This window comes from Anser brachyrhynchus (assembly GCF_964034855.1).
Source record: "Anser brachyrhynchus genome assembly, chromosome: 2".
Lineage (NCBI taxonomy): Eukaryota > Metazoa > Chordata > Aves > Anseriformes > Anatidae > Anser > Anser brachyrhynchus.
In genome coordinates this window covers 117,553,121-117,576,155 of record NC_137695.1, presented here as the reverse complement: position 1 = coordinate 117,576,155, position 23,035 = coordinate 117,553,121, and the positions used below count along the sequence as shown (strand labels likewise).

The following is a 23,035-nucleotide window of genomic DNA, read 5'->3' as shown; positions in this document are numbered from 1 at the left end:
AGTATATAAGTACTGCAGAAAAGCTGATCATGTGCAGATGACTGAATTCAGTAGATTTGCAAGTGAATTCTTTGAAAAAAATATATTTTTTCAGTATGTTCACAGAATACTCACTGAGATCAATAGATGGAAACAAAAAGCTCTATAAAATCTAGTTATACTGGAAAATGACACCACTTATATTAATTAATTTTAAAACAGATTTGCTCTACTCAGTACTAAATCCTGAAATAGATTTAAACTGATTTAAAGTTAAATTAAATGAATAAAAGCACAGTGTAAATTCAAGTAAGTGTGTTCATGCTAGCAATGCATTTTAATTTAATTAGATTTATTTAAAATCAGTTTTCAGTGGAACTTCGTGCAGCAGACAAGGCCTATGACTCCTTGCTGTCTTTTTTTAGTTGAACACAACTGAGGGAGAAATTCTTCTAGTTAACCAGGAGCCAAAAGTTTGGCAGAGTTCAGTCTCTGTTCAGTATATCTACAAATATTTATATTGACTGTAAGATGACAAGCTTCCCAGCATCTCCTGGTCTTGGCTCACTCAATATCCTTAAAAGAGGGGACATTTAGCTTTTCAGTCCAGAGGCCTTTTGATAGCACAGTGCTTATTGTGAAATGTGTTGTTTGGGTTAGCTGAATGTCTCTGTCACTTATTTCCCAGAGAGGATTTGAAAGTTATATATGTTTAGCAACTACTGTATGCTAAAGACAAATGGATTTCCACATGGTCTCATAATCTGCTGGGAAACTGTCTCTCTCTAATACTTGAAAAAATGCAGAACAAAAAAAAAGAAAAAAAAAAAAAAGAAACAGATAAGAAAGCTTTTGTGTTTTGGAAAAGAAATGCGCAGGGGGAGAAAGAGCAAGGGGGGATATATTTGAGGGTTTTTTTCTGCCAAAATCTTTTTTCTCTGTTCTTCCCTTATGAAGTTTTTCCCACCACCACCATCAGTATAAAATACTACCAAGTTAGAAAAATAGCAGCTCCTACTCACTTTGCATAGATATAGCTGTTTATACAAGGCCATTTAGCTTTAAAAAATTAAAATTAAAAAAAATAATTAGGTTGTGCATGGGATCTTGAGACAAGCAGGTAAAAGACTGTGTGAGTGGGTCCACGTGCTGGAACTACTCAAACAGCAGCTTAAAAACTAAGGCCTCAGCACACAACAAGCTGAGCTGTAGGTAAAAACACAAGGGACTTAGTTCTTGACTTAGCTTCCAGAGTGCAAGTCCAAAAACAAATGTAGAGATTGTAACTAGCCACTTAATTTAGTAAAGCATCATGTCAGACAGTATTAGGGGGAGTATGGGCATTTAAATATTCATAGCTACAGACAGTGCCCGCTTACTACTATCACCCAAACCTGAATGCATCTAAACTCACTTGGTATTTGTATTCAGAACTGTGCATTTCCCCACATGATTAGTAGTAAGTGTGGAAATGTCTCAGTGCAAACAAGCAGCTGCCTGAAAGCACCTGCTCTTACACATATATCAACAACATCGCGAGGCAAACACAGGGCATTGCACCACGGCCATGGAAGAGTGACAACCTACAGACACGATTTGGTATCCTTCTTCATATAGAAGACTGCCTTTGGCAGAAATATGGGAGATACTAAATCAGTTCTCACCCTGGTGAATCTGAACCCTCACCTGCTATCACAGAGATAATCAGGGAGCTGGGAGCAAACACCCTCACGTTGAGGATACTCAACTGCATTGTCAGCAAAGCAGGACACACACAAGCAACACATAGCCAGCTGTAAAGAGACTACACATCTGTGAATTGTTGCATTATATACTAAAGGTCACTACTGGTCATTTTATATAAATTTCCCAAAACTACTATTAGTGCACCCCCACCCCCCTTCTCTTGGGTGTCTCCATCCTGATCCCTGAGGCAGGTTTTTCACTAACTAGGAGAAGCAAACAACCTATGTTCACTGACAAGCACACAATCCTTCAAGGATTCATTTTCCCCATGCCCTTGGAATTCTCCCCAAAATCCTCCTCAGTGTAGCGGCTATGCAATGCAAGCAACTCTGCAACAGTGCATGCTGACCTGAGGGCTGCATGAACTTCATCAGCAGAAAATGCCAGGCACAGGAACATATCCGAGAGCTCCCCCTCTCCAGAGAGACCTGTAAGATGCCCCTACCTCTAGTCATGCAGTATTTTCTCACCCACAGGTAGACACCTAATAGAGGAAAAGGCCAAATTTTACCTAATAACTGAACAATTGATAACATTCAATCCCTCTATACAAAGTCTATGTCACCACAGGCATCCATATTTGCATGACATCGCTCATATCTGTAGTCCTCATACACACACAAATGTCTGTAGATGTACACAGAGAGAAGGAACAAAGATGGATTTGCTATCTTGATGTCTAATTACACTAATTACTAGTATATTCAGAATGGGAATGATTCAGATATCCTTGAATTTTCTAAATTATTATCTGAGCCTGTAGGAATCTTTGCCATTAAAAAAAAAAAAAAAGTGTTAGGCTTTTGTAGAATCCATCTTCCCTGGCATTATATCCAACCAGAAGCAAAGAATGTCATTTCTCAAAACTACACCAGTGCAAGCAATTTGAATCCAAATAAACATTTCAAACAAACTTTCATAGGAATAAACTGGGAGAAACAAGTAAAATGTGCACTAAAATAAATACCTCGTGATCTTGCTTATAACTGAAAAAACAGGGAATTGCATGTTCTCTGGATAGATCGCTGCAGAGCAATTTCCAAGGAAAATTCACAAAATACTAAGCTGGCTCTTGCAGTTCAAATGCAATGACATGATGAGTTTCTTGCAAATGTATGCCAAAAAAACTAATACAAACTGGAAAGAAGAGAGGAAAGCTCCTATGAGACCATTTTTATAAAAGCTTCATTCAGGGCCTCCACCCTCATGTACTGTACCAGCCACCTTAGCTTTTCCACTCTGCCTGGTCCAAGAAAGCACTGACTAGTATATGAGAAATGCTGGCTTAAAAATGTTTGGGAATGGACAGTGAAAACAATAAATGTTTTAATAATCAGACACAGATTATCAAATGACCTTTTAGTCAAAATAAGGTACAGAGATTTAGGTCTAACAGACTACAGAATGAGTGAACTAAAGCAATATGGATGGAAAAATACATGAAAAGATATATATCTGATTGCTCAGTACCTCCGAGAATCAGGCACTTTGTAATGGATAAGGGTAGTCAGGTTATTAAAACATACCATTGGTATCTGGAGATATAGATTTTACCCTAATCCCAGTTCAGAAAATAGAAGGTTCTGACACTTACAACCAGGGTTTTGAGCAAAGGTACTTCTTCCATTTGCTCATGTATTGGGAAAGAAAAGCATTTAACCCCTCAAATTTCAACATTCCCATTTTTAAAAATACTAGCCCATTTCTTACGCCACAAGCCTATTGGGAACCATAGTAAACTGTGGCCAGTCACTAGCAGTGTTCCCCAGAGTTCAGTTCTAGGGCCAGTTCTGTCTATTATCAATGATCTGAATGCAGGAGTTGAATGCATCCTTAGCAAGCTTGCTGATGACACTAAACTGGGAGGTGCTGTTGACTCTCTCGACAAGGATGAGGCCTTGCAGGGTGATCTAGATACCTCGGAGAATTGGACAATCATCGATGTATGAATTTCCACAACGGAAAATGCCGGGTTCTGCACCTGGGACAGAGCAATGCCAAACACGGTACAGAGTGGGAGATGTGTGACTGGGAAGTATCTCAGCAGAAAGGGCCCTGGGGGAGCTGGTGGCTGAAGGCTCAGCATGAGCCAGCAGTGTGCCCTGGCAGCCAAGAGGACAAACCGCGTTTTGGGGTACATTAAACACAGCATGGCCAGATGGTCAAAAGAGGCAATTCTCCTACTACATTTAGTGTTGGTGTGGCCTCACCTTGAGTATTTGTGCAGCTCTGGGCTTCACAATATAAAAAGGTTGTTAAGGACCTTGAAAGTGTCCAGAGGAGGGCAACAAAGCTGGTAAAGGGGCTGGAAGACGTGTCCTGCGAGGAGAGGTTGAGGACATTTGGGATGTCTAGTTTGGAGGAGAGGAGGCTGAGAGGTGACCCCACTGCTCCCTGCAGCTTCCTGAGAAGGGGAGGCAGAGGGAGGTGCCGGCCTCTGCTCCCTGGTGACTGGTCTCAGGACGTGTGGGAACAGCACAGAGCTGCACCAGGGGAGGGTCAGACTGGACATCAGGAAAAATGGCTTTATTGTGGGGGTGGTCAGACACTGGAACAGGCTTCATAGAAAGGTGGTTGGTGCCCCACGCCTGTCAGTGTTCAGGGAACATTTGGACAATGCCCTCAATAGAATAGAATCATAGAATCTTTTAGGTTTGGAAAGGACATTTAAGATCACCAAGTCCAACCATCCACTTATCACTATAGGTCCACCACTAAACTATGTCCCTGTGCTTTAACTTTTGTTTAGCCCTGAAGTGGCCAAGCAGTTGGCCTAGATGACCCTTTTAGGTCCCTTTAAACTGAACTATTCCATTCCCCCTCTTTTTTTTTCATAAAAATACTGTAAGCTACAACTTTCTATATATACACTCATTATTTTGTAAACATTTCTTTAAATAACCCCCTGCTTTCCAAGTACCATTCACATGCAGTTCATGTTTGTTTTTTTTCCCTATATTGTGACTTTATGGCAAGGACCCACCCCTACAAATGGAGAATATGCTTGTACTTACATCCCAGTTAAAAATAAAATCACTGAAGTTGGTATTACTTATGTGCTCTTCCAGAAAACGAGCAGTGATCTCTCTGCACCTGGCACTGTACCTACAACACAACATGGTCAACATATATAGCAAAAATTCTGGGAAAGGATTTTGTGTGTCTGACTTGCTTTCCTTCTCTTCCTTCCTTATTCCCAGCACTAGGCAGGACTCAGCTTCTTTGGGCTCTTTCCATCTGCTGTCAGTTTCATCTCCCATTCACCTACTGTCACAAACCCACTTACTGAATGGCAGCAGCTAATAAAACTGTGTTCATGGCTTTACGACTTTTCATAAAACTGCTTCATTTTGTGCCCTCTTTTGCCTTACTTTTGCTGTGTCTCTGTGTACACTCAATGTGCTGAAAAACAAGCCTCCCTTGTGATCGTGTGAAATGGCATTTAAAATTTTTGCAAAACTGATATTATTTCTAAAAAGGGTATTTCATTTCTCAAACATGCTGAAATTCATTAAAGTATTTTGTGCCATCTGTTTCCTCATTGCAAATAAATAATTCTTTCCATCATGACAACCGCTATGACAAGCTCCTAATATTTATGAGGATATAGCAACACTCGCAGGAACAGAAAAAGTGACATATGCATGAACAGCAAAGAGAATTAATTTCAGCTTAAGGTGAACTCGGAAGCAGTCGCCAGAGCAATAATAAAGATGATATCCTTACGTGTAACTCAAGAATATCAAAATACAGCTCTTATATAAATGGATGTCTGTGTTCCCATATCCAGCGAAGACTCCCCGGGGAATTCAGTGAGCTTCGAGTCAGCTCCACCACTTCTTGAATGAATTCAAAGAGTTGTTCAATGACATCTTCATGAGATCGGCCGCTCTGCCGGCACAGCTGGATTTCCGGCAAGGTTGGCTGGTTTTAAGTGGAAACTGTCAGTACCTGCCAAATGGTGGCCAGACACCAGAGCAGACTCAGCCAATTAGCGGAATACCCCGTCCGGTGGCTGGAGATGGGCTGTGCCTGTGCCTGTGTGCACGCTCCACCTGTGTGCGGCCACATCTGAAGGCTGCGGTGGTACCCGTACAGGCAGCCTGTCCTCCCAGGTGAGCTAGAAGGGAGTTTCCTTCGAGCTGGGCCAGCAGAAGCCGTGTTCAGTTTCCCACAGCCGAAAGTCCCTGCATGCGTATTTTACATACAGACCTGTAGGAGTTGGAGCAGCTTGTTCGCTGCCAGCCAGCTAGCTCTGAAACACAGGTTATTAGTTCCAGATGCTGCTTCAGTGTGTTTCCTCCTGTGGAAAGTGTGCAGAAGTCACTTCTTTCAGTTTCACAGGACTCCCCGGCAATGGAAAATGCATCAAGAGTCAGTGTGGATTTGTCATCCCGCCCTCAGCATCGAGCAGGCTGCAGCGTCAGCTAAGGCATCTGTGGAAAGATTTCTCCATGATCCAAAGGGACCTGTGCTACACTCACTAATGGTGATTTGACATACGAGGGCTGTCTCCTGATGGGCCTTACAGCAAGAACCATAATCTCATGTTAAGGTCCTGTTCGTTGACATAGCATGCCCAATACTTGCAGCAGGGTTACCAACCCCATGGTGGTCCCATTCACACCCTAAAGGGGACCTTGCTTTAGATAGGTGAGAAAAGTGCCTTGTGACAGAAACCAGAGGAATGGGACAACTGCTTCAAACTCACCATATGTGATCTGTCTCTGTGCATCCGAACTTTCTCCCCAAGGTTTTGCCCAACTTCACCAAACCAGTCTTTCACATTTATTTGTTTTGTTTGAAGTTTGTTTCCCTTAAAAATCTCACTACAGAGTACAACATTCACTTGTAAATACAAAATGTTTTCTTCCTAGCACTCAGTGACTGTGATCAGTATACAGCCTTGGTAGAAAACTTACCTTTGGCATATTCTGGAAGGGGAGGAAACCCAGCTTAAATTTCCCCTGACAAAAATGAAGGAAAAGGAAGGGATGGAGAAGCTTACCCTTCAGTTTTCAGACATATCAGAAAATACAATTTCTCAGAGCCTGTAAATATTCCAGTGTAAAACATTTTAGGCTCGTGGAAAGGTAATTGTGCAAATATACAGGCCATGTGTAAACATTAAAGTATTTACAAGCTTCTCCAAGGATTTCAGTCAGACAGCTTATTGGCTCATCTTCACTATTCTTGTCATTATTTTCCTGTATTCATACTTCCATTGTATATACTCTGTTCTGAGGACTGCAGTGCCTACCAACACCCTTGTAAGTGCAGGAGGTCAGCAGAAAGCTATTAGTTGGCCCCCAGCCCTTCCTACCAAAGGAGAGTGCTGCTGGCCGGGTCTCCACAAGCCCTCCTCTCAGCCAGCTTCACACTTACTCCACATCGCTGCTCCATGTAAGCCTGCAACTCCTAACCTTGAGAGTACAGCACCAGCTACAGCTCTCATCCTGGACATTTTAGGAAAGGGAATGGCTAAGGGTGGGAAAGGTTTATTTTAGGTTGGAGGAAGGGTTGTATCTGCTGGTATTTACTGTAGCATGGGAAGAGGTTTTTTTATTTATTTATTTGTTCAGACTCCACTCTAAAAATAAACAGTAAGGCAAACAGAATATTGGGCATCTTTATATGGTTTTAACAATCTAAATAAATAAAGTCACTTTGATTCATGCCGTGCCTTTAGATAGTAGTTTCATTAAGTAGTAAAAATTAGAGCAGGTTAAAAATCATCTTTTAGGGTTCACAAGGCCTTACACTTAAGAACTGACAATACTTTACTAACACAGCGATGCTGAAAGCTACATGAGGAATGTAGGCACCATCTCTTTTTTAACTGAGAAAACTGAAAAATAAATTATTTTGACCAAAGCAATATGAGGAAATGGGGCAGACCCAACAACAGAACTGCAAGTTCCCCTTGGTCTCCCACTTCTGTCCATATAGCCTTCATTTCTGCCTCATCTGAATCTTTATCAATATTAGTACTCTATTTACATATGACTTTTTCCTAAGAAACATTGTTCGTACATGTTCGGACACTGAACTCACTTCATAATAAATGTGAAACATGGGGTGAAATTTAACATTAAAAAATTCTGAGAAAACAGTGTCTCTGGTCTCTGAAGACACTGCCTTAATGGACTGAAATGACCCGTTAGGTCATTTTTGTAGATCACTCACTGCCACTAAGAGCTGTTTTTCCCCCAAATCATGTCAAGGAAGACAGTCAGATCTCCAGAAAACTACAGGCTAAAGGGCATTGTTCATCACCACCTGTCAGAGAGCAAAAAGTACATCAATAAGGTAAGTATCCAGGTTAATACACAGCTGCAGTTCTGCCCAGCTGTAAGTTCACCTCTTATTCACATTCACATTAAGACATCGTTCTTCACATAAATTCATGTACACCAGATTCATGTGAACCTTTTTTTTGGAATAGCTTTGGATAATTTGGAGCCCAGCACAGTCTGATGGCCAGAGCCCAGTGAAACAAGCTAATATTAACTTCTTTGCCGATTAACAGGACTGTGAAGGCAGACAGGCTGGACTTTTGCACGGAGCAAAAGTGGGAGCTGGTGCAGGGCAAGAAGGCACAATAAGTCCTTTCACCATCCCACACGAGAACACCAAACCCACGTTAAAAATAAGATGGGGCCATGCTGCTATTCTTCATAAAGCACATAAAGTTACATCTGGCCCTGACACAGGATTTCTGTCAGGAGGCCAGTACTGCCTTGTCATGGCTTTGTACAGTTGCTTCCCAAGTAATGGAATCATACTAAACTCAAAGCCCAGCAAAGGAGAACAGACAGAAAGGGATGAAAAAAATGGTTCCTTGCCATGTTTGTTTAAGTCTGACAGAGGGGCAACTTAAAACCCACATATAATTTTAATAAATCTCACCCACATCTCAACACCTTCCCTCCATCATTTCTGCAGCAGCCAGGGTTCTCCCCAGACAAAGTGTGGCGTTGTTACAGCAGCTCCCTTTTCCTTTGTGCAGCCAGGACAGGATCCAGCTTCCACCGCAAGCACTCTACAAAAGATGGGCTGGGTGCCCTCTGATGCGAAGCCATTGCCAAGTCCACCCCCTAATGATGCCTCTCAGGATGAAAGCACTAAGCAGCCATGAGACACGCTGACTTTTCAAAGAGGCGAGATGGGATGCACCACGTGCATCCTGGTAAATTGGCCCTGAATGAACACCCTTGTCAGCAAGATGAGCAAGGAAACTCTTAGTGTAGTAGTTGCTAGTCTAGGCCCAAACCAAAAACATACCCCCTGAGTCTGGTGATTTTCAAAATCCAAAGCCTCATCTAAAAAGTTCGCTAATTACCCCAATTTTTATAACAGGCCAAACCAGGACCTTGGATCCCAAATAACCCTCCAACTTGGGTTGGCTCAAATTCTGGGTCCAATGTCTGCGGTGTGGGCTAAGGGAAAACCAGCAAGGATAAAGGAAAAAAAAAATCACCCTTGTTCGGTGGATCTTTAATATAGGGCCACCTCTGATACACTTTAAAAAAATATATAATGAGACCACTATAATATATATTCCAGCCAAAATTCTTGGCTCCCAAAAACAGCTTTATATGGTATGCAATACAGAAACACCCAGGAGACGCTATAAGAACTTTGACAAGGCTAATATTAAGCTAGAACAAAACAGAACTACTGGCACCAGCTCCACTCAGCTCTTAAGTAAACTTGTCCCATTAAAAAGTAGCCTCTAAGATATTTTCTCTCTGAAGTGTATAGTAGCTTATAAAAAGCAGGAAGAGTTGGCAAGACGTAGATGTGTTCAAGTACTCCTTACCCTCATTAAAGAACATTCCCTGGCAGCCAGCAGCTACGAGTGTTCCAGTGAACCAGATTTTATAAGAGGGGTGTTTACGGTGGTGTGAGACATAGCTAGAAATCATGGTGCACTGTAGCAGCCGTGTACTAGACACAGCTGTGGTTGGAGCCTTATCAGCCAGGGCACAGAATATAACAGATCAATGAAGTATTAAGAAAACAAACCTCAAGCCTCTCTGCTCTGTAGGAAGAAAGGCATCCAGAGATGCCAGTGCCTAAGGAGGAGTTAGGTAGTGGAAAACCACGGAGGATCAAGGTCTCACTTCCACCAGTCTCACTTATAACGCTATTTACAGAGTTGTCTTCAAAGTAAGCAAGTACATAATTTAGCTTCTTAATATACCCACTTATTTCCACAGGAGTTAGGAGTTAAATTATTTTGTGGATCTGGGCCTTGACATCCCTTGGTCACTTAAAAGCTATTTTTCCCTTCTCATTTAAGCGTCCAAGAAACCTTGTGCCTGGGGATGTTATCCAGCCCAGGAAGAGGAATGAACTAATGATCTAATACAGATCTTTTCATTCTTAACACCTATGAAGAAAAGAGAAGATCCGCACTTTCTCTCCTACAGTATGAGTGCTAAATGCCTAAAAATACATGCTCTCTTGAATTTCACATTTTTCCTCCCTGCTACCAACTAGACACTGCTTTCCAAAGACTTTTCAGTTTCAGTTGAAGAAGGATAGCAATTTATGTGGCATTTCTATGGCTATTAAGCAAGCTGTTAGTTATCCAAGCCTTTCACCCTGCATACACAAATACGATTTATCACCTGCTTATAAATACATGTTAGCTACCAGTTCCTACACAGCTGATCTCATTCCCTGTTATGATTTGGGGAATCCAGAAGTGCACAATTTATACATTTTGTGATCTCACAGAATAGTTAATTGAGGAAAGGTGATGCAGAACCTGCCCCATGTGCAACTGTGTCACCTATGCTTTGCCAGAGCAGGAATACTGTGATTGTGCACTCTCTACCAAGTTGTTACAGACAGAAAAAGAGGACAATTTGTGCAAAATGATATCTGGATATAGGCATGTGAAGAATAAAAATACCTCCAAAGTGCAGCAAATAAGTGGAACTTGAAAACAGCAGAGCCTCAGATAGTCAGGGTAGTCACCCTGCAATAAAAGACTAAAGAATAACATAGGCGAGCTTCCACAGCATCTTGTTAGCTGCAGGACCAGTCAGAGAGAAAACAAATGAGAAAACTTGGTCTGCATGGAAAAACCATGAAAAGAAAAGTCATGGCCTGCCACCTTTCTGTAGAATTTTGACTCAAGTTTCAGGGATGCTCAGAAATAATGAGGAAACAGAGACATGGAAACATGTACACGTTTTTTTTGTTTGTTTGTTTTTTGACAGTCATCTTAATCTGTGCATTTTTATGGCTAGGTAAAATAACAGGAGCTTGCTTTTAGAATGCTTACAAAGACTGTGTGTGAAACATCAGAATTTGTTTAAATTATGACATGACTTCAAGAGGTGCATTATTAATCCAGAGTTGCCTTGAGTCAGTATTTAGGATTTGGGGATGCCTAAACTCTAAGACAGATCAAAGGATTGGTCCAAATTCTGGAGGTCTGAAGTGGCTGAATGGTGAAGCTTCATTTCTTTGAGGAGATAATAATGTAACAGAGCATCCAAGAATAGTGCCTGAGAAGCCAAGCAATGGGTCGATGCCATAGCCTATTCAGACTGTCTAAGAAGATTTAGACTGAAAATAGCAGCCTGGAAGGTGACCATCTATAAAGTTTTACCAAGTTGTGATACTATTTTTTTGTTTTGTTTTAGAGTGTCAGTATATTCTGTGACCACATTTATCTAGAAACTTTCTTTAACATTCCTGGAGAGGAAAGGGAAAGGAATGGGAGGGAAATTAGATTATTCTTATATAGATATATGTATAGATTTTTAGATAGATTTGTCCTTCAAGGGAATGGGACCTCACTCTGAACCAGGAAAATAGCTACAATTCTTTTCATGGACTTGTCATATAACTGGAACACCAAAGGGAACCTTATGACTTCTTCCCCTCTGTTTTATCTGCCATGTTACAAATAGAAGTCATCCCTAATATCACAGATTGTTTTCATTTCCTCCTACTACATTGCTGGCTTTTTCCCTCTCATGTCAAATACCGTTAGAATACAACCAGTGTTCAATGTGCTCGCTAAAAACTTTCAGATATGGCTACATTTAGAAGTGTGAATAGAACAAGTCACCAATATTTTCACTGTTCTAAAGGGTTATTTGAAAATATGAGTTTTTCTAGTAAATCCCAATACTGTGAGAAATGACAGCTAAAATGTCCTACAAATAGCTTTGGTCATGGACGTATACTACCCATATATCCTTTAAGGAAAATAAAAAGTCTTCCTGTGGTAAATAAATAAATTCATTTTTCCTTCTATTTTTTCACCACATTTCCCATTTCATTCCTACAGAATACCTTAAAGAAACAGCATTTCTGCATTATTTTGTAAAAGACAGCAGTACAGTTCTCGCTACCTACAAGTAAGTGTAGACCCAGAACCTACATTTAGAAGAGAAAATTGTTCTTATTACTGGTTATAAATGGTTTAATTACTGATTATAAATGTTCATCAACAGACTGAAATTTCAGATACCAGCTCATATACAGGACAAATGGGGTTAATCTCACCTGACCTAGTAAAAAGTAGTTGTTTTTTTCCAGGCTATTCATTCAATCTAAGTCAGTGGAGGCACTTCCAGAAGATAATTCATCCGACCTGCCTCAAATTGCTATCCTTGGATGGCATGACTCTGCCTGAAAATGTACTGAATATGCAGGAAGCCTAGTCCAGTGATCTACAAATTAGCTAAGGGGAACTTCACCATAAGGAATTCTATAAATTGTTGTTGTTCCTCTGCTCTATGGCATCTGCTCACAAGAAACAGTTGCAAATGTCTGAAAACCTCTACTAGTTTCTCTATTGGACCACTTGCTCTAATAAACAGCGTCTAACTAGACGGTTTAGGCATTATGGAGCACTTAGTGCTCTCAGGACTCTGGTGAAAGTGGTAATTCAGATGCTACCACAAACTCTAAGAGAAAGGGGATCTCCATTGTTCTGTTCATACAGAACATTGCCCTGTGAGGTCCATGGTCACGACCAGGGCCTCCTTTTACTCCTTTGTCCTTCCAAGCTCCACAGCACAGAGGACCCACACAGTCTCAGTGCAGAACACGACACAGAAAACTTACAGATCAGCAACAAAAGAGACCTCACCATTTTCTCCTGTGATGAACAATAGGTTCCACATCCAAGTAGGGAATGCATTTCAGCCTCAGGAGGGAGCTGTACAGGGACACGTTAAAAAAGTCACCAACCATCTTGGCCACCATGACAGCCAGCATTATCAGCAGCAAGGACTGGACATCATTCGTGATCTCTACCTAAGGAAAAAAGAGAACAAAGGACTTGCCTTTTCTTTTTCTTTCTTACAGCTGGAGACAATAGCATGGGTTTTGAGTAGAGGGCTACCTACTTCTTTCACAGGGGAACAGGAAGCAATTCAGTCACCTTGCCTCGGTTAAAACTAGAAGAGCACACACTCTCCTTCCGAGGGATAGGTAATCAATCAACACTTCCACCAAAAAGCCTTGGCTGACGCAGTGACAGCTCCCCCTCCCGTTCCTATCATCTTGAAGCACTGCACTGGCATTAAAACTCACATCTGATTCCCATATTTCAGGTGCTTTGTGATAATTTTGCAGTATCAGAGCAGGGTAAGTAGAGATGGAGTAGCCAGATTGTTTTAAATAACTTGGCATTTTGACAAATATTAAAAAATGCAAACAAATCCAAATATTTTTCTTTCTTGCTGAGCTCAGGAGATATAAAATTGTTTTCCCATACTGCTGCTTCAAGACAGAATGAACTCCTTGTACAAACATCGTCTTGAAAGATGCCAGAAAAGGGAACAAGAAGCTTTCAGCAGAAGTCAAGCCCAGGAGATCAAGCAGCAGGAACATCACACAGTTGCCACGCTGAACAGCATTCAGCAGTACAAGGCATGGTGCAGGCATCCCTTCCCCTGCGATCACAAATCTATCGATCTATCTACAACAACACCTGCTGCAGGGAAACAGAGTGCATACGAGGTTCTGGTACCTAAAATATCTTACCCGAGTACACTTGCATTTTCTCCCTACACATTGAAGGTATGGTCAGGTGAGTGGCAAAGTATTTACCATGTTTTAATACTATATCCCCCTTCAATTATTTGGTTTTACCTCCACAGACAGACACAGCCACCATACTGTTAGCTCACTGCAATGCAAAGGTAGACTGAGTTCACATATCCTGAAGACATTGAACAGCGATGGTGGCAGTGACTTCATGAAGCACGCCAATATAACCGCCTTTGAACAAAGGATTCTGAGTGAATCATAGTGCTTGAAGTAAAGAGTAACATGAATGCACTTAATCTGTCTAAGCCCAGCTCACAACTAGGTCAAATATTTTTATTGGTGAAAATGACTGCACAGAAATATTCCCTTTATGCTACTTTAATACTGTTTTTTAATTATTAAAACTGCTATCCCCTTCCCATTATTCCCTCTATCATTTCATCTTATTAAAAAATAATTAGTTTATTCATTAACAATTATCCTGGAATAAAATATGCAAACTTTTCTCCTAACACTAAGAGGCTTTTGCCCAGAAACTTCTCTCCAATTCAGACAAAGTGAATTGCAGCACATTGCCATTTAATAGACCTCATTAGCTAGAGATTGTTAAGTACTCCAAGCATCTACATTCAGTGAATGCCAATAAACACATTTCTGCCTGATAAGCTGTAGCACTTTTATCCAGGCTTTATACTTTCACCCTTGTGCCGTCTCAGTTCTGGGTTCACACTGATAACATCAGGGATGATTTAGGGTATATGCCAACAAGGGACTCGTGGCATGTTCAGCCGTGCACGACAGGGTCATGCAACTGTCCTTCCTGCTTGGACATAGCTGAGGATTTCTAATAACAGCACAGCATTCTTTGAATGTCTTTTTAAACCTAGTGTTCAACTGTTTTATTTAAAAACACCAGGAACATGTCAGTTGAAAGGAAAACAGCAACTGTGGGATTTTAAGAATTGCTTCAGCGTATCTGCCACAACTCATTCACACAGATGGAGACTCCTTTATTGTGGATTCCTTTTAAGGTTATTTTTAAAGTATCTTGCTATGGGGAACTCTTCTGGAATAATACAAGTATTAAAAATTAATATAAAAGCACTCTAAAAAGCTATAAAAGCACTCTAAAACTCTAACTTTAAAAACTCTTGAAATTCATACTCTGAAAACATTCTCAAGTGATTGCTTTAACCTGCAAAGAAGTAATCTCCCCCAGAATACAGGGAGAAAGCATTCATTAAGTTGTGTGGATATTGTTACTACTGTTCCAAAAATCAGTGGAAACCCCCTGGACATGGACAAGAACTGACTACAGACTTGAGAACTCAAGCCATGTGCTCCTCCTTTCTTCTAGCCACAGGAAGCTAAGCATCCAGCAAATGAGACATCTTCCAAAGAGGACAAAAGAAGAGGTTACCAGCAAGGCCAGCCCAAGCAAAAGGCAAATGCAGGCAGACTACGGGAAGCAACAAGTGGACATTATTGCCAACTTTGTAGAGAGCACAGGAGCATGCCTGGTGCCATGAGAGCCTTAGCACTGCTTGCTCATCCCAGAAGCAGCAAACCTGACCACCTCCAGAACAGTAAGAACCAGAAAGCTGGCTTTCCAGGCTCCCCTCCTTGCTCTTTATCCCATTTTATCCTTTCCTCCTACCCTCCCATCCTCTAGTGGGAACAGTCAAGCTGGCCTGGCCCGCACCCTCTTCCTTTATTCTCTCAAATATTCAGCAACATTTTACATCTGCTATTGAGAAATTCTGTGGCTGGTGCTGATTTTCCCCAGCACTGCAGCCCTCCTGAGTGCTGGGATCTGTGGGGATGGCTCTTCTCTAGAACGCAGCAAAGCAAACACTCAGAGCAAGTGCCTCTGGGTTCGGTGTCAGACAAAACTTCCTCCAAGAGTTAATGCCTGCCAAGCAGAAATGCTGTTTATCTTTGGCAGGCTAGCATGGCTGAGGTCATTAAAGAAAGACATGTTAAAAGCATTTTGAGCAATATCTTCTATATGTAAGTAAATTGAAACTTTGGCCAAAACCAAGAAGCTACAGTTGTCCTGAACTCTCACTACAGATGGAAACAGGAGAGTCAATTTTTGTGATGTGAAATTTTCTTGGACATAGGTAATACTAGAACAACACTTCAAAGCAAGTCTGCAGATGACTTAGAAATCAATGATACATTTGAAGCATGAGCATGAAGGACAGATAAAATCATTTTTAAAATGTCAAGAAAACTCTGCATGAAAATGTAACCCATCACATGAGCTTAAGCTAAGATGGAGCTGTATACACTACTTATAGACCAAGTTATTTGTGATGCTGGTCTAAAGCAAAGTTTTTATAAAAGATGGATTTGATTCCACATCCAAGTATTTAGAGACCCAGAGAAAACCTTACTTCCTACTTACTGGGAGTTTTCAAGTTGTAGAATTTATTAGAAATAAAAGCATACAAAATACAAGAATATACTCCAGAGATCAAATCAGAAATGCTGGGGAAGGCAATTGGAACAAAGAATGAATCGCTCACAAAAATGCACTCACACAGTAGAAATATGCCACAGCAGTGAAGGAAAATGAAGAATTCAACAAAACCTGTCAAAACCCTGTAGCTAAAAGCTAAAGCCACTAATGTCAAGGACGCTGGAAATGCAGCAGCAAAATTCTCCTTAGGGTATCTTGATAAAAATCAAGGAAGCACAAATTAATCCAAGAATCGCAATAGATTCAAGTTGTCTTATACAAACATAAGGACACACACAAATCCACACATGTGCGTGCACACACGCACATACGTGCATTTCATAAGGCTTTGTTAGTAGTCTCCCTGTTTAGAGAAGGGCCATCTGCTCCCTGCTGAGAGAGACAAAGTGCAGAGCCTCGGGACTCGCCTGTACGAGGAAGTCAGCGCGCAGTGAGCCTGGGTGTGAATTTACTGCATATTAGCTACTCTGCACTAACTGCCCATTCGGGTACTCTTGGCACACCTTAAGTGAAAAACAACATACTTCACCTTCAAAAAGGAGCAAGCCTAACTCACACAAAAGCACTCTGAGAGCTAACTCACACAAAAGCACTCTCAGTAGGTACTAGAAGCACCCACCCAGGGAATTAGTGCCAAGTAACCAGCACGTTGTAAATTCACACTGGAGCTCCCTGCAAGCCAGTTCTGCCTGCAGACAGGCCCTGGTAAGCACAGAGCGGCCGCCAAGCAAGCCCAGCCACGGCCCAGCACAATTAGGAACCCATGTGGTCCAGGGCTGGAAGATGATGCAGCCTCTCCTTTAAAAATAGTTATCTGTTCAAACCAGTTCCTAAAAAATCTAGGAAGAGAACAAGTTATACAGAGTACTAAATTGAAAGAGAAAATAAAGGTTGACAAAAACAGAGAAAGGAAGGGGGAAAGTTGGGGCAGCCACCAAACACCTACAACTCTTCAGCAATTAAATGTGATGTTTCATTTATTGACGTTCATTCCAAGCCTGCATTTTAGGGGCTGCTTTTTAGGATGCAATTTACTCTCTGTGTATATTGCCAGATTTTTTTCTCCCTTTTGATCTTCCGGGTGTAGCAGGCTGTGCCAAAAATTTCTTTGCCTAGGGCACCCATCTATGCAAAGCCAGCAGCACTAATAGACGCTGGAAGCAGTCGGCGCTGACACTTCATACATCAGCAGCCTAGTAAATTGCACCTATTTTTTTCAATATTCTCTCTATATACAAAATATTGAAATATATCATTTGCACACACATGCGCACAGACCACAATTAATTTATTAGCACAGTTATTCAAAGCTCTTTAAATATCTTCTTTGTCACCGGAGGCACTTTTCAACAACCCCCACGGTCCTGAGTTTCTCAGGCCTCCACATCATTATAATCTGTTAGCCACCTTCATGTTAGCTCTGTTTTATTATATAACACATAATTATGCATTTCATTAACAGCATCACCAGGCACAGTACATCAAAGAGAGAAAGGCAGCTGCCCAGGAAATTCAAAAAGATGCAGTTTACTTAAATCTCACTGTTAAAAACCCTCCCCCCTTTTCAATCAAATGGTAGTTAATGTGTTTCAAACATTTTACTCCATCTCAGAGAACAGAGGCCAAAGAACCTCATTAGAAGCAAGGCTGCTGATACAGTAAATATTCCATGAACCCTTGGTATTTCCAATAATGTAAAAGAAATATCACTAGACAGCTAAACGGTGCGACCCAATTTTCTTTCTTCTACCAAAAAAACACTTAGCAAGAGAGCTGTCTTGCTATTTGCAGCCTACAGTGACAAAAAGAAGTAAACAAAACACACAAAAAAAAGTATGACTGCAAAATTAATTAAAATGTGTTCAAACAGAAAAGCTACCTGACAAACTGAACAAATGAAAGAAAAAAATCTACTTCCTTCCCATGATATAACCATCAGCAGCCTGGGTAGAAGCAAACTCTCCAACAGAAATATTTTGTCATTCTTCACAAGCTTACACACACCTAGCTGAAAGCACTGGAATTTGGAAAATATTTGGGAAAAAACAAGCAGCTGCTGGAGAAGACAACATGTCTGAGAGTGAGTAAAAAAAGAGGGGGCATGGGAAGGGACATGAAGCCTTGGTCCTACAAACCAAATCCAATGGTTTTGAAGTTAAGGTTGTAGCTGGCACAAAACACCATTTCTGGGCACAGTTTCCTGGTCTCCATGTGACCAGATTTTGTGGAAGAGCAGACATTTCCCCAGGATGCAACCAGATGCAATCAGAACTACTCCCATTTGAATTTTTTGCTACTATTGATTCAACACACCAAGAAAAACATCATTTACAGTCAACAGAACGTTTCCAAAGAGTAGAGGGTTTGTAGCCAGCAGAAAACTTGTCGTCGTTTTTTTCTTGCTCAGAAGCAAATGCCAACAAGGTTGTAAACTGATGGCTTGACATGAAGAAGGGGAGGAGTTAACAGTTCCCTATTCACAGCAGTAGAAGAGTTGTTCAAGCAGCTTTCTTGAGAATAGGAGTTTATGGAAATAACGTCTCCCAGGATTAAGTTATTTGTATTATGACAGCCATTTGATAAACAATGCAGCTCTGCATTTCAATTTCTTTAGTCTCTGGATTATGATCTGCTGGCCCTTAGTAACCTGTGTGTTGAACACTTGAGTCACTTTCCTTCCCACTTAATAATGTCATAAAAACGTTATGAATTGCAATGTTGTTATCATTGTCCACTATTTCCAGCTGGGCTTATGCCAAAAGAGGCACCTTCCTCAGTATTGATCCAGCTGAATACTCCCTCCCTGAACTTCCATTAATCTCTCCTTTTAAAACTGAGTGTAAAATCTTCCTTTCCCGTGCACTTCACCTTTAAAGAAATCCTTTATAGTTCTAGGACTACATCCATTAACTCAATTCACTTTACTGTATCGCCTTATCACTCATCACCATCGCTGCTGGAAATTTTTGGAGAAGTGGGATGCTGCAATACAGTAAACATAACTCTCTTTAAAAGTCCTGTTAGCCCTGAGAAGTTATGCATTCAAGTTCCTCACTGCTGAAAATGATTATTTCTTCCAGCCTCAGGCACACGAAGCTGTGCATCATGCTCTACAAAGGACGACACACCCAGGGTAGGTTCACTGTAAGGACTTCCTGCCAAATCCCCAGTGCCAGGAGAATTGCACAATTAGCAGGATTCTTGCTCGTATTCGTAACTCTGTTAACTATTCCAGGCCATTACAACGAGTAGGCAGCTTCTAGCGCCCTAGAGCTTAATTACTGCCAAGGCAGAGCACAAAAAAATGTCTGAGCACGGGGTGCATATTTTTTTCTCTTTAAGCAAAATAGTCCTAATTAATCACACTCATCCACTGCTTCTTAATTCATTTTAATTCATAATGTTCAGTGAGATCAAGCCTCATTTTTCTCTGATGTGTATTTTAATACTTGCATGAATTTTTTCTGAAGCCAACCAGTATTTTGTTGATGACTTCCTTGTTTATGGAGAGAACAACTTTTCCTAATTCCAAAACCAAGCACAGCAGTAGGAGATTACTAAAGAGAACTTAGAAATACCCAGAAAAGCTAAGTAATCCCTGGAAACATATCAAAATCCTTTGAGTCTCAGTCCTTGGGAATTTGGACAGAAGAGGCTATGCAAAGTGGAAATGTTTGATTTCTTGTTTCAGTCCCTCAAGGCCTATAAATACACCTGTTTTGACAGGCTGTGGCAAGGGATACAGTGATATAGGAAATACTATAGGTGATAGCAGCAACTCTTGCCAAGATCCCCTGGAAAGATATCTACCTGTGATTTTTTTTTAATCTGTCTCTTTATCTTGGGTGTATAGTAGACACCAAACCCTGAAAGGAGCTTTCAAAGCTCTAAATCCCAGGAAGACAGCACCAGTGCATGTTGTGTCAAGTGAACTTCTCATTAATAAGTACAGCAGTATTTTGTATGTGTCCTGCTGAATATGCCTTAGCATTCAGCAGGCTCACATGTTAAATCTAATCAAAACAAGCACTGCACTGTATAATAACCCATTTAAACAACCTTGTACTTTTTTAACCCACCATATAGCAGAATTCTTTGAATTATTATTCATGAGCATTTTTGTGAAATAACAAAGGGAACTGCAATGAATCTCTGTTATGTTTAAGCAATGCTAAAACCAACAACTCCAGAGTGCCATAACTCTCGTGGCCCCAGCTCCCAAGGTTTAGAAAAGGCTGAAGAAGGAGCCCCATGACTACAGGCAGCTGAAGAGCGGACAGTGGATTTACGAGGTCTCTGTGGATCTTCCTCACTGTTTGATAAACGCTGTATGCCACAGGCTGTGAACTTCATTTCAGCTTTAACAGCAGTAGGAGATTAGACCTTAAATAACAGCAGAAAGCTTACAAAAGCTTGCTGTTCTCAGATCTAGCGTAGGTGATCATTCACTGAGCCTCTAGTTTCTTAAAGTACATTACAAAATCTGAGGTCCTGAAACGGTTCCCCATCCCCTTCTCTGTGAGAGTAGTTTCACTTATTTCATTTTCCAGACAGGCTACTGCTGAAAAATACACAGTGCTTTTCCTTTAGTTGGAATACATTCAACAGAAAATAATAGGACTTAATGTATACAATAGCTTGTTGATTATGCATTGTTACTCCATTATATAAATGGTTGGGTTTAACTTTTCGGGTTTAAAATGAACAGAACACTACTGTACATCTCCCTTTCTTTGTTAAAATGTGACCGCTTACTGTCAGATTAGGAAACACCTTTAAACTCACCATTCAGACTCACTGGGCTCCTCCTGACAGGTAGAATAAGCAGAGCCAATGCTTACCCTGTTATGAATAACTATAGCCTTAGAGATTTTGAGAAATTGTTTTGACTAGGGTTTAAACTCTTCATTAAAAAAAAAAAAAAATCAGACAGCTTAGTAACAGAAAATTAGGCCTTGTCAAAACAGCTTCTGTGAACCATCTCAGGTGTAATCAAAAACGTTAAGTGAGCCCTAAAGTATTTAAATGTGACAGGCTGATGCATTGAACAGTCTAGCACTGGGAAGAACCTGCCAGCTGAGTTTCCAGATAATTAGGCATTTCCTTTGCCTGCCTTGAAGGAAACATGATATGAACAATCTTAAAAACTACATTTGTCTCCACTTTTCCAAAAGACTTTTCTTTTCCCAACAAAACGAGGTGGAACAATCAAGCATGTGGCACTCTCCTAGGGAATTAAAATGAAGAATCTAGCCATGTGGATGGTACTGAGCAAAACTAAATTTGAAGTTAAGTAACCTTGCTGAAGTGATTGTACTGAACTGTTGTTAAGCATTTATAATGCTGTGTTGGTGTAGAGGAGAGAAGAACTTGAACCTCACTGTAGAGGGAGCACATCCCATTTCCTGCCCTTTTCATAGGAACTCTACAGTACACATCATATTGACCAGCAGGGAAAAAAAATGCTTCCTGGTAAGGAAAGCACCTAAGTATGTACTCATTCTAAAGTAAGCGTGACAATCTTGTCTCATCTGCACCAACATCACAGGACAGATGCTGACGTGACCTGTTTCCCGGAGCCGTCATTACTCCCGCACAGAAATGGCTCTGCCCATAGGCAGCCGTGTGCTCCATATCGTTTTCTCTCCAGAGCACCAGGCTGTGGTTGCCCCAGGAGTCCAATGTCCCTTTCACGCCCTTCTGTCTTGAGCAAGTCAGAGGGAGGCACAGCCAGAGGTCTCCCAGGGTCTGTGCTGCCAAAGGAGGTATTCATTTCTTACAGTCAGTTCTTTCCCTTCTCTTTGTCTGTTCCCTCTCCAGTACTGCATACACCCTGCTAAACAAAGAGGAGAAAGGGAAAAATACGACTTGAGCCTTTCAAATAAATTCTCTTTTCTTTGAACAAAGGTCAGGGTAAGGAAGAACATAGGGTGGGAGTGGTATAACCAGAGTAGCCTGAGGTCGGTCTTCAGGATATATGACCTGAATCACCAGACAACTCCACCGTCGCTCTCTCTACCACCGTGCAACTTTTTCCTCTCTAAAGCCCGCCGTTCTGGAATTTGCACCAGAGGCTACAGAAGTCACCAGTGGACAACAACCTGACAGTTTGGGTGTTTTTCTGTTTCTTTTAGAGATGCCAGAAAGCAGCTCACGTCTGGCTGTACAGGCTGGCCTGAGACACGTCCTCATGCACTCAAGAGTTCTTTCATTATCACTCTTTCATATCTCAAAATGAGAGAATAGCTACCTTTAGGACATGTCCCATTGGCTACCATTTGTGCTTCTGTTTTGTACTATGCTTCTCCTTTTCCACACGCTTTCACGGCTTTTTCCCTCTGTGCCTGCCTCTACTCAGTCTTGCTTACAACAACCACGCACCTTTTACCAGTACTCACTGCCACCATCATTTGTGTCCCACACCCAGACTTATTCCTCTTGAAAAACAAACAAACAAGAAAACAGGCAAAATGTTGAAACTGCAAGAACAAAACACATCCTGCCCATCTGGGCAGAGGGGAGGAGGACACAGTCCTCCTTGGGGATCTGCCTCTCTCAAGAACGACAGTAGGCGTCTCCTTCCCACCGACAGACCTTGCTCAGCAGAGCAGCTGCTGGGCTGTATAATCACTTGCTCCTGTTTCAACTAGGTCCAAGAATCAAACAGGGATTTCTGGCCCCAAGCCCCCATTCATTAGAGCAGCCGGTTACATGGGGTTTCTAATTTAAGATGATAATAAACCCCTCAGGCTAGAGAAAAGAAAAAAAAAGAGGTAGGCTTACTGTGGTAGCTTTTGT

The 23,035-nt window shown here is 41.2% G+C and overlaps 1 protein-coding gene across 2 annotated transcripts in view; it reads right to left on the bottom strand.

The window, feature by feature from the left end:
* The window catches only part of LOC308191314 (chloride channel protein C-like), an 84,551-nt gene that overhangs the window by 21,776 nt on the left and 39,740 nt on the right, over nt 1-23,035 (bottom strand). For both annotated transcript variants that reach the window (XM_080583613.1, XM_080583614.1), the window contains exon 12: nt 12,848-13,014. In XM_080583613.1, the coding sequence (XP_080439739.1) occupies nt 12,848-13,014 (167 nt within the window). The remainder of the gene's footprint in view (nt 1-12,847; nt 13,015-23,035) is intronic.